The sequence below is a fragment of the Oncorhynchus mykiss genome, chromosome 32 (genome assembly GCF_013265735.2).
Source record: "Oncorhynchus mykiss isolate Arlee chromosome 32, USDA_OmykA_1.1, whole genome shotgun sequence".
NCBI classification, from domain to species: Eukaryota; Metazoa; Chordata; class Actinopteri; order Salmoniformes; family Salmonidae; genus Oncorhynchus; species Oncorhynchus mykiss.
In genome coordinates, this window is record NC_050572.1 from 33,039,058 (window position 1) to 33,051,787 (window position 12,730).

The 12,730-nt window shown below is 41.9% G+C and overlaps 1 protein-coding gene across 4 annotated transcripts; it reads left to right on the forward strand.

The window, feature by feature from the left end:
- Positions 1-3,324: 3,324 nt before the first annotated feature.
- Positions 3,325-12,304, forward strand: LOC100136003 (VHSV-induced protein). 4 transcript variants are annotated; one of them, XM_021559475.2, is made up of 6 exons: positions 3,325-3,771; positions 8,587-8,630; positions 9,211-9,561; positions 9,750-10,019; positions 10,139-10,198; positions 10,315-12,304. In XM_021559475.2, the coding sequence occupies exons 1-6, from the start codon at positions 3,749-3,751 to the stop codon at positions 10,395-10,397; spliced, it is 831 nt and encodes a 276-aa protein (XP_021415150.1). In that variant the 5' UTR covers positions 3,325-3,748; the 3' UTR covers positions 10,398-12,304.
- Positions 12,305-12,730: the final 426 nt, after the last annotated feature.

Sequence of the window (12,730 nt, forward strand, 5' to 3'; positions counted from 1 at the left end):
GAAGTTCTCCAAGAGGTTTACGTCCAAAGTAGATAACAAAACCTACAAGGTGGTGCTACGGAATAGGATCAACCCCCAGAAAAGGCAACAGTGTCGGAGAGAGAGTTACTGGCTGGTTTATGTGCCTGAGGGATCATCTCCTGTTCAAGAGAGAGCTATTGTGGAGAACTCCATCCGTCCTTATGGTCTGCTGCTTAAGGAAGTGTTGTAATCAAGGCAGACAATGTTTGATAGATAAGTAAATAGGTTTGCCTTAATCATACTCAGTATGATCAGAAAATGAAGAGATGTACCATCAGATCAATACAATTCTAAATCAACTAAGTAACAAGTTTAATTTGTTATAGTCATAGGATTAGCATACGATTGCTTGAGATTTTTGCAGTGTAAATGTAGCCTTTACCTGATAGGCTACTAATATGGATGTGTTCAAAGGTAATACAATGACTTGAAATAAGTGTGCATTGTTTATTTACATTGTACTTTATTTCCAGTGACGCGCCTCATCTAACCACATAGTTTCAACCAGTTGTTTTGGGAAAAGAGTGCTTTCTATGTACATATACCTCCAAAATGTTAGTTTGGACAACGCAGAAAAATACTTCACTATTGAAAAGCTGTTGTCACAGCATCAATACCTAGTGGTACTCTTATGATATTTAAATCCAATTATTGACTTCCAATTTGGATTTTTTTTTAAATGTAATCAATTTTAGAATAAGGATGTAACCTAACAAAATGTGGAAAAAGTCAAGGGGTCTGAATACTTTCCCGGAGGCACTGTATATGAACAATTAGCCTGCTAGTTTGTTGGTGTCTCTTTCAGTAATCTACATGAAGATATGCTTAGTGATTTGAAAATGCATTAATAACTGGTTTATTCAGATCAAACTACTGTTTGTTAGTTTAATATATATAATATATGTATAAAACAATGCTTTGTTTTTTTGCATTGATTAAAAAGAAGTGCAAACTTTCCTCTATAAACGTAGCCTTGGTAAATCTAGGGCATCAAGCCAAGGATTTGCAGCAAGCTCACCTGACCGGAAACAGAGTCCAAAGACAAAGAGGGCGCCAAACAAGGCCGAGACTGGGGACAACATGACACCACCTCCCTCTCTGCCACTTCTGCGTCTGGAACACAAACCACACCATGGTTACCACACACTGCTGCCCGGCCCAGAGCTTGGAGAGCTGTGGGAGGAGAGCTGAGCAGAAACAGAAACCTTGAACAGAATTGATGACGAGTAGCCTTTGTACCCTGACAGTCAACCACTGATTATGAAGAAGTGCTTACTCTTTACCTGGCCCCTAATGATAAACAGGAAACACAACAAACCTAAAAAGCAGACCAAGCATTGTCTGATATGTTAACCAATATTAGGAGTTGCACCCCAGTTTTAGGAAGTGTATATTCTATTAGTCAGTTTGTCGTTCTGTGCGAGAAAGCAATAGCCTATATTCAAAACAGACTCTGGGACAGTTGTGGGACGATAGATCCTGAATTCATACAACCAGTAGGCCTATGCTACATCCCCAAAAATATCTAAAGCAATAAGGCTCATGCAACAGATCAGAATGCTTAGCTTAAAATGTTGATAAACTATTATTTCTTTGCACTATAACACAGCAATGCGGACAAGGCAGTAGGCTACTGTTTTGAATATTCGTTCCATAATGCGATTAGCGGGTTAACACCATTATGCAAGCCAGCAAAGCCACTACACAACACAGCACAACACTAAACAATACATTAACTGCACTATAACAGTGACAAACAGTTCCCACAAACTGTTAGGGCCTACATAAAGCTGTCCCAACAGCAGTACCAACACCTTACCACTTCTACACCTGGCTATCAACGGAGCCTTCTCTGGCAGCGAAACAGTTCATTCAGCCTTTTTTTAAAACATAGCTATTATGGCTGACTTGTTTAAACAAATGTGGTTTCTACTGTCAATTGAGATGTACAATCTATGGCATACGGGAACGACGAGCGGAGAAGAGGCAATCCGTAATATCGATTAAGACATTAATGAGTGAGCTAGGAAGGACGTTGTCAATATAGTTATTTGTTCAGCACTTTTGAAATGTACAACGACAGAATTCAGAACATGGGCTGTACTTACAGTATGCTCCCTGTACACCAAATCATAACCATAGGATAAATAATGGGGGCAAATAAGCAGACTGTTACGCCCTGACCGTAGAGATTCGTTTTATTTCTCTATTTGGTTAGGTCAGGGTGTGATGTGGGGTGGGCATTCTATGTTTTGTTTTCTATGTTTCTTTATTTCTATGTTTTGGCCGGGTATGGTTCTCAATCAGGGACAGCTGTCTATCGTTGTCTCTGATTGGGAATCATACTTAGGTAGCCCTTTTTCCATCCTTTCAGTATGGGTAGTTACCTTTGTTTGTGGCACTAAAGCCCTGTAAGCTTCACGGTTGTTTCTTCGTTTGTTGGCTTCATTAAAAAAAAAATGTTTTAAGGAATATGTACGCCACCACGCTGTGCTTTGGTCCACTTATTCCTTCCAGGAAGACGGCCGGGACACAGACAATGAAAGCTCTTACAATATTTGATTATTACATTTCTCTTAAACAGGCTATAGGCTACATGTGCCAAGTCAGAACAGTAGGTGAAATTAAGAGGGGAAAGGGGACCAAATTATTAGCATGAGGCACATGGGCTACTAACAGTTTACTACACAACATACACTTAGTATTACTTTTTTAGCTGTAGTATATATATATTTCCCTGGCATATTACATCATTTACGCAGAGGCATACAAGACATTTTTGGACTCACCTTGTTGTGCTGTGCTTACTTCCTTTCAAACCACTCATTGTTGAATTTGTGATTTCCAACTTGTGAAATGTTTATGTCCAATAGCCGATGAGCACCGATACGTTTTATCTATAATTTCTCTTCATTATTTATCTTCATATGACAAGGTTGAAAAGGATTTGCCAGTCGATTGTCGACTTGATTCCTGATAATGACTGCTAAGATTTTGAAAGGATGATGTTGACATGATCAGTCCAATCAAAGCTACTGTACGTATAATGTGATTTGACATAATATTTTCTTTGGTCAATAACCTTGAGCCTCTTTAGATGGGCACTTCTAATGTAACTCCATGGCAGCACCCAAAGGGCTAGAATTTTCGAGGTCTCCCCTTAGACTTCGCGGTGATTTAGTGTCCCCATGAGTGACAGAACACTGAGCCAATCACGGCGAAACACTCCATATTTTCTGCTTGCTTTCCCCACCACCACAGAAAGCGCTGAGCTATGCTGAAACACCTGCATTTTGGAGCTGCCTACCCAGGAAAACAAAAAAGAGACTATGTTTGTATGCGGCTTTATTAACTCAATGATATATATTTTTGGGCTAAAAATGTGAGACTCAAAACAGGTGCACCTGCCCTGAATGACTGCGGTACTTATGGACCTGAGAGAGACCACCACATTTGTTGTGCAAAAGCTGAGCTGCGATTTTGAGACAATGTAGCTTGCAGTGTGTGGCTGGTTGTTTGCTGCGAAGTTCCCCGTCCTTACAATGAAATGAATCTCTAATTAGTAGGCAGGACTCCCCCTCCAGGTTTCGTTTCTGGTAACTCAGCTGACGCTCCAGAGGCTTGTACTACTTTGCTTGCTGCCACTGCTCCATCACAACTTTCTAGGAGACAGCCTACTGGCAGTTTGTTGCAAGTTCGAGGAGTCAACCTACTCAACCTACTTACAATGAAAATGTATGGCATAGACCGGTAAGCGACACACATGTATTTATTTTAATTAGCAAATGATTTAAACAGTTCTTAGAGTCAAATGGATATTTTTTTTTTGTATCTGCCCAGATAAAATGCTTGTTTCCTATTGTATTCACTGTGCATCACTAGGCTAAGCGCTCACATCGGGCAACTAATTTAAACGAGTAGATAGATGTACGCATTTCTTGGTGGATGACATCATGTATGGACAAGTTTGTTTACTAAATTAGATGCATGGCGTGCATTAGGAACGCAATATTCTTAAATTTCGTTTTCAGAGAAGGGCACACAGCCAGCCGCTTTAAAGAAAGTCAATAGAAACCTAACTGGTTTGGAGAAACGAAACTGATTTATTGCCGTTGACAAAATCTTTATATTTTAAAGCAATAATATCAATTAGTGTCAGATATGCTAGTGATGTTGTTTCAAACTTTTAAATTATTTGAGATCATTTTGCTGTATATGAAAGTAAAACATTGTATTATTTTTCTCTAATTATGACTTTGGTTTGACAACAGTTTTTACATTTTATTTTTTATTTCACCTTTATTTAACCAGATTAGCTAGTTGAGAACAAGTTCTCATTTACAACTGCAACCTGGCCAAGATAAAGCAAAGCAGTGCGACACAAACAACACAGAGTTACTCATGGAATAAACAAGCGTACAGTCAATAATATAATGGAAAAAAAATAAGTCTATATACAGTGTGTGCAAATGGCGTGAGGAGGTAAGGCAATAAATAGGCCATAATTACAATTTAGCAAATTAACACTGGAGTGATAGATGAGCAGATGATGATGTGCAAGTAGAAATACTGGTGTGCAAAAGAGCAGAAAAGTAAATAAAACAATATCGGGATGAGGTAGGTAGGTTGGGTGGGCTATTTACAGTTGGGCTATGTACAGCTGCAGCGATTGGTTAGCTGTTCAGATAGCTGATGTTTAAAGTTGGTGAGGGAAACAAAAATCTGTGATTTTTGCAATTCGTTCCAGTCATTGGCAGCAGAACAGGAAGGAAAGGTGGCCAAAGTAGGTGTTGGCTTTGTGGATGACCAGTGAGATATACCTGCTGGAGTGCGTGCTACGGGTGGGTGTTATCAAAATAAAAAAAAATCTAATCAAATCAAATTTTATTTGTCACATACACATGGTTAGCAGATGTTAATGCGAGTGTAGCGAAATGCTTGTGCTTCTAGTTCCAACAATGCAGTAATAACCAACAAGTAATCTAACTAACAATTCCAAAACTACTGTCTTATACACAGTGTAAGGGGATAAAGAATATGTACATAAAGATATATGGATGAGTGATGGTACAGAGCAGCATAGGCAAGATACAGTAGATGGTATCGAGTACAGTATATATATATATATATATATATATATATATATATATATATATATATATATATATATATATGAGTTGAGTATGTAAACAAAGTGGCATAGTTAAAGTGGCTAGTGATACATGTATTACATAAGGATGCAGTAGATGATATAGAGTACAGTATATACGTATACAAATGAGATTAATAATGTAGGGTATGTTAACATTATATTAGGTAGCATTGTTTAAAGTGGCTAGTGATATATTTTACATCATTTCCCATCAATTCCCATTATTAAAGTGGCTGGAGTTGAGTCAGTGTGTTGGCAGCAGCCACTCAATGTTTGTGGTGGCTGTTTAACAGTCTGATGGCCTTGAGATAGAAGCTGTTTTTCAGTCTCTCGGTCCCAGCTTTGATGCACCTGTACTGACCTCGCCTTCTGGATGATAGCGGGGTGAACAGGCAGTGGCTCGGGTGGTTGTTGTCCTTGATGATCTTTATGGCCTTCCTGTAACATCGGGTGGTGTAGGTGTCCTGGAGGGCAGGTAGTTTGCCCCCGGTGATGCGTTGTGCAGACCTCACTACCCTCTGGAGAGCCTTACGGTTGTGGGCGGAGCAGTTGCCGTACCAGGCGGTGATACAGCCCGCCAGGATGCTCTCGATTGTGCATCTGTAGAAGTTTGTGAGTGCTTTTGGTGACAAGCCGAATTTCTTCAGCCTCCTGAGGTTGAAGAGGCGCTGCTGCGCCTTCTTCACGATGCTGTCTGTGTGAGTGGACCAATTCAGTTTGTCTGTGATGTGTATGCCGAGGAACTTAACTTACTACCCTCTCCACTACTGTTCCATCGATGTGGATAGGGGGGTGTTCCCTCTGCTGTTTCCTGAAGTCCACAATCATCTCCTTAGTTTTGTTGACGTTGACTGTGAGGTTATTTTCCTGACACCACACTCCGAGGGCCCTCACCTCCTCCCTGTAGGCCGTCTCGTCGTTGTTGGTAATCAAGCCTACCACTGTTGTGTCGTCCGCAAACTTTATGATTGAGTTGGAGGCGTGCGTGGCCACGCAGTCGTGGGTGAACAGGGAGTACAGGAGAGGGCTCAGAACGCACCCTTGTGGGGTCCCAGTGTTGAGGATCAGCGGGGTGGAGATGTTGTTGCCTACCCTCACCACCTGGGTGCGGCCCGTCAGGAAGTCCAGTACCCAGTTGCACAGGGCGGGGTCGAGACCCAGGGTCTCGAGCTTGATGACGAGCTTGGAGGGTACTATGGTGTTGAATGCCGAGATGTAGTCGATGAACAGCATTCTCACATAGGTATTCCTCTTGTCCAGATGGGTTAGGGCAGTGTGCAGTGTGGTTGAGATTGCATCGTCTGTGGACCTATTTGGGCGGTAAGCAAATTGGAGTGGGTCTAGGGTGTCAGGTAGGGTGGAGGTGATATGGTCCTTGACTAGTCTCTCAAAGCACTTCACGATGACGGAAGTGAGTGCTATGGGGCGGTAGTCGTTTAGCTCAGTTACCTTAGCTTTCTTGGGAACAGGAACAATGGTGGCCCTCTTGAAGCATGTGGGAACAGCAGACTGGTATAGGGATTGATTGAATATGTCCGTAAACACACCGGCCAGCTGGTCTGCGCATGCTCTGAGGGCGCGGCTGGGGATGCCGTTTGGGCCTGCAGCCTTGCGAGGGTTAACACGTTTAAATGTTTTACTCACCTCGGCTGCAGTGAAGGAGAGTCCTGTTTTCGTTGCAGGCCGTGTCAGTGGCACTGTATTGTCCTCAAAGCGGGCAAAAAAGTTATTTAGTCTGCCTGGGAGCAAGACATCCTGGTCCGTGACTGGGCTGGTTTTCTTCTTGTAGTCCGTGATTGACTGTAGACCCTGCCACATAATGTACCTCTTGTGTCTGAGCCGTTGAATTGAGATTCTACTTTGTCTCTATACTGACGCTTAGCTTGTTTGATAGCCTTGCGGAGGAAATAGCTGCACTGTTTGTATTCGGTCATGTTACCAGTCACCTTGCCCTGATTAAAAGCAGTGGTTCGCGCTTTCAGTTTCACGCGAATGCTGCTATCAATCCACGGTTTCTGGTTAGGGAATGTTTTAATCGTTGCTATGGGAATGACATCTTCAACGCACGTTCTAATGAACTCGCACACCGAATCAGCGTATTCGTCAATGTTGTTATCTGACGCAATACGAAACATATCCCAGTCCACGTGATGGAAGCAGTCTTGGAGTGTGGAATCAGCTTGGTCGGACCAGCGTTGGACAGACCTCAGCGTGGGAGCTTCTTGTTTTAGTTTCTGTCTGTAGGCAGGGATGAGAAAAATGGAGTCGTGGTCAGCTTTTCCGAAAGGAGTGCGGGGCAGGGCCTTATATGCATCGCGGAAGTTAGAATAACAATGATCCAAGGTTTTTCCAGCCCTGGTTGCGCAATCGATATGTTGATACAATTTAGGGAGTCTTGTTTTCAGATTAGCCTTGTTAAAATCCCCAGCTACAATGAATGCAGCCTCAGGATGTATGGATTCCAGTTTGCAAAGAGTCAAATAAAGTTTGTTAAGAGCCATCGATGTGTCTGCTTGGGGGGGAATATATACGGCTGTGATTATAATCTAAGAGAATTCTCTTGGTAGATAATGCGGTCGACATTTGATTGTGAGGAATTCTAAATCAGGTGAACAGAAGGATTTGAGTTCCTGTATGTTTCTGTGATCACACCACGTCTCGTTAGCCATAAGGCATACGCCCCCGCCCCTCTTCTTACCAGAAAAATGTTTGTTTCTGTCGGCGCGATGCGTGGAGAAACCCGCTGGCTGCACTGCCTCCGATAGCGTCTCTCCAGTGAGCCATGTTTCCGTGATCCAGTCTCTGATGTCCCTCTGGAATGCTACCCTTGCTCGGATTTCATCAACCTTGTTGTCAAGAGACTGGACATTGGCGAGAAGAATGCTAGGGAGTGGTGCTCGATGTGCCCGTCTCCGGAGTCTGACCAGAAGACCGCCTCGTTTCCCTCTTTTACGGGGTCGTTTTTTTGGGTCGCCGGCTGGGATCCATTCCGTTGTCCTGGTTGAAAGGCAGAACACAGGATCCGCTTCACGAAAATCATATTCTTGGTTGTACTGATGGTGAGTTGACGCTGATCTTATATTCAGTAATTCTTCTCGACTGTATGTAATGAAACCTAAGATGACCTGGGGTACTAATGTAAGAAATAACACGTAAAAAAAACAAAAAACTGCATAGTTTCCTAGGAACACGAAGCGAGGCGGCCATCTCTGTCGGCGCCATGGCAACCAGATCGTGACCAGTGAGCTGAGATAAGGCGGAGCTTTACCTAGCAAAGACTTATAGATGACCTGGAGCCAGTGGGTCTGACGACTATGTAGCGAGGGACATTATGCTTTGCATCAATAGCATATATATATACACACACATATGCTTTCCTCTTATCCTGCTTCTTCTTCCTTTTCTTTTTTTAGACTTTTCATACATCTTCATTGTCTGTGGATTGTCGGCTATGTTGGTGAGTATCCACAATTAAACTGGATGGTTCAAGCCCTGAATACTGATTGGCTGAAAGCCGTGGTACATCAGAACATATACCATGGGTATGACAACATGTAATTTTACTGCTCTAATTACATTGGTAACCAGTTTATAATAGCAATAAGGCACCTCGGGTTGGTGGTATATTGCCAATATACCATTTTATTATTTACTTTTTTTAACCTTTATTTAACTAGGCAAGTCAGTTAAGAACAAATTCTTATTTTCAATGACGGCCTAGGAACAGTGGGTTAACTGCCTGTTCAGGGGCAGAATGACAGATTTGTACCTTGTCAGCTTGGGGATTTGAACTTGCAACCTTTCAGTTACTAGTCCAACGCTCTAACCACTAGGCTACCCTGCCGCCCCAATGGTGAAGGGCTGTATTCAGACACTCCGCGTTGCGTCATGCATAAGAACAGCCCTTAGCCGTAGTATATTGGCCATATACCACACCCTGTGTTCATGTTCTAATTGCTTAATTAGAACATGAACATTGGAAAATCATGGATTTGTATTTTTTTTTGCCAATCATTGGTTCCAACTCTCTCCTACAGCCTCCTCCCCCCTGCATTCCATTCCTGTCTCCATCTCTTGCAATGTGGGAAGCCAAGCCATCCTTCCCTGCAAGTGGAAGCCCCAGCTAGACAAAATCCCAGTTTGCCATGTCCAGTGGCAGACACCTGATGAGACAGTGTTTGAACAGATGGGGACGCAACGGTGGCAGGCAACCGAGTTTGAGGGGCGGGTGGAGGTACCTGAGGAAAAGCTGTGGGAGGGAGACTGCTCTCTGATCTTGCATGACGTGCAGTTTGGGGATGTGGGGCTTTACGAGAGCTTCATGGTGGTTGACAGGGCACGTAATAAGAGACGGGTGTTCATCCAGAGTGTCCAGCTCTCAGTCCATGGTAAGGGTAGAACTATCTTTACTACAAGGCGGGGCTATAAGGCCAGGTGAAAGTGATCAGAAGTTAACTTTATGGCTCTGCACCTCATTTAGACTACCTGAAAAGTGCAGAAGTGACCTTTTCAGATTGGTCCAGCATTCCACTTTCCTCACAATCTCTTACCTCATTTCTTCTGTAATTCTCTCCAGACCACACGTCCGAGGAGTCCTTGAGGGTGGGTGAAACCCTGGACCTGAAGCTCCACACTCCCCAGGCCAAGAAAGTGGTCTTCCAGGGGAGGAACAGCACAGAGATGACGGTCCTGTGGATGAGGGGTGAAGAGGAGGTCAACAGTGGTCGTCTTAAGGAGGTCGAAGGGTTTGTGGTCCTCAAAGGGTTGAAGATAGACGACTGTGGGACATATACCGTGTTGGATTCCCACGGGCTGCTGGTTAGCACGGTTCATCTTACAGTGGAAGGTAACATACCTGAGCCATGGTGGCAACAGATCGCCCTCTCTGGGTATACTTATGAAGAACTTGGTTAATAATATAAGTAATGTTTGGGATTTCTAACTACTACATTTTTTCTCCCTTAGCATATCAGGTTGATGAAACTCAAAAATTCCATGAGATCCAGGGCAAACAAAAACCTATCGGTAAGACACAGAGGTTAGAATGCAGTTCATTCAAGATACTTATTGTGCAAGGAAAGAATACCAAATGCAGAGTGATGGACAGGTCTGAACAAGTTGTTTCAATCTTCTCTCTCCAGGTAAATCAACATATAACAGGTCCTCCTCTCTGCGTATGTTATTTGTCCTGCTGTTCAGTCCCCTGATTCAACATCTCCTCTAGCAACGATCCGCCATGTAAGCAAGGTTTAAACCTATTTGGATGGTTTCCCAGACCGTCTGCAATAAAAAAAAATGTACACCCAAAGCCAAATCACAAATCAGAGTGCTTAGGGTGCTTTCCCCTGTGAAAACAGTGAAATTCAAGAAAAGATAAATAAATAATGCAAAAAAGATGTTGGTTGTTGTCTGGCCAACGTGTTCCAGGGAATCTAATAAAATTATAATAAAATAAAGATTGAGCCAGTTTCCAGGACCAGATGAACCCTATTCCTAATGGACTAAATAGTGAGCTCAATAGAGAATATCCATTGAAACTGCTTTCTAGGCCAGGACTAGGCTTAATCTGTGTCAAGAAAATAAAATCCCATTATTCAGTGTGATGCCACTCCCTGCTACTGTCAGTAGTGTAGGTCTATAGCTTACTGGCCATATATTATACAGTTTGGGTCATTCCAATTCTGTAACAAATTAGACTGTCCTGTCAATTGTCAGTCTCTATATTTAAATACTAATTTTAATTTCTGGAAGTTAAGTAGACTTAGTTTTGTTTGTTAAATTTTACATCATTAATTGCAGACCTGCCAACCCTGTCCAGCTTTTTAGAGTACCAGACGCGAACGGCAAATTGGAGATTCAAGGGTTTGCTTTCCTCGTGCACGCACCGTTTGTGTGTCTGATAGCAATTATAGAATTGTACTAAGTCTTTATTAAGCTGGAATACTTCTTGACAGCATGCCATTTACATATATGGTAAAAGACACTAACAAGATCTAATTAGAAAGAACGCACAAAGGACCTTTATTCTTTGAGTTTTTTTTCATTTTTACATTCTATAAAACAAATAAGTTGTTTTAGGGAGAACATGTACAAACGTCTTATCCACGATTAAACTCGAATGATAAGAACAAATGTTTGAAGCAGAGCATCAGTCTCAAACATGTTAACCATAATAAAAACGACAAAGCTATGATAGGAAACAGTGGATGAGAACAAATATTTTGGCGATTAAAATAATTTCCTAGACAGATTTGCCTGGTAGCTAGCAGATTTAGCCTTACGCATCAGGGTAGACTTCTCGTGGCAAACAGTTCCTCTGGCAGTGACTGAAACCTTCTTGACAACGAGGGCACTCGGAATGTCTGTACCGAGGGAGCTTTTTGTGACGTGGATCATAATTAGTTAGTCTATCAGATAGTCAGATAGTGATCCTCGTAATGTTACGTGGAAAATATAACTAATGGGACGCAGAATGAAATGTATATCACACTCGCACAAATGTGGCCGGTTGTTTTTCGTATTTGCATTTCATTTCTTTCACTAGCAAATGCGAGTGAACTGCTGGTACTTTAGAGCCCACTGAATGTCTATCTTATGTTCGCTAACATTAGTTTGAAACAATGAGTGATTCCACAACACACGGAGTCGAAAAGGGATTTGTCAATGTGTTCACGTACAGCTGACAGCCGGCAAAATCAGCATCACAACAAACAGGAGTGGCAGACACGGGATATCTACCTCGAATGTATTCATCTCCATGCCCGTTGACACAAACGCCGTACATGTCTGTGTTGCAGCTCGACAATCGGGATGTTAGATTTACTCAGTGGATGTATGTAAAAAAAATAAACCAGGCCCTATTCATTTCTGCCAACTTTTATCTCTGATCTCGTCCGCGCGTACATGGACAGAAAATTGCGTAGTTGGTACGCAAAATGCGGGCATGTTTGCAAGTCTGTTATTGATATGAAAACCTGAGCTCATGTTTAGTTTGGAAGTTCAGAGATTTTGATTATTACGCACTACTCATAATACTAATATATTATACAATTGAATTAAAATGTGATTGTTGTTCAATTTTATTACAACAATGTAGTCTTTAATGTATATTAAATAAACCACTGAATGATTTACAGCCTTGTGATTATATTAAACGTAGATAACATATTGGAATGACTTAATTTACAGTGCCACTATAGTGTATGTGTGTGTGTGTGTGTGTATATATATATATATATATATATATATATATATATATATATATTTATTACTGAACAAAAATATAAATGCAACAATTTCAAAGATATTACTGAGTTACAGTTCATAAGGAAATCAGTCAATTTAAATACATTCATTAGGCCCTCATCTATGGATTTCACATGATTGGGAATACATACATGCATCTATCTGTTGGTCAAAGATACCTTTAAAAAAAAGGGTAGGGGCACGGATTAGAAAACCAGTCAGTATCTGGTGTGACCACCATTTGCATCATGCTGCGCTTATCTCCTTCGCATAGTTAATCAGGCTGTTGATTGTGGCCTGTGGAATGTTGTC

What these genes read in the sequence shown, in the direction of transcription:
- LOC100136003 (XM_021559475.2), top strand. Translation starts at nt 3,749, where the DNA reads ATGAAAATGTATGGCATAGACCG. An exon ending in GGTTCATCTTACAGTGGAAG is followed by an intron (nt 10,020 to 10,138) that starts GTAACATACCTG and finishes TTTCTCCCTTAG; the next exon opens with CATATCAGGTTGATGAAACT. An exon ending in GGGCAAACAAAAACCTATCG is followed by an intron (nt 10,199 to 10,314) that starts GTAAGACACAGA and finishes TTCTCTCTCCAG; the next exon opens with GTAAATCAACATATAACAGG.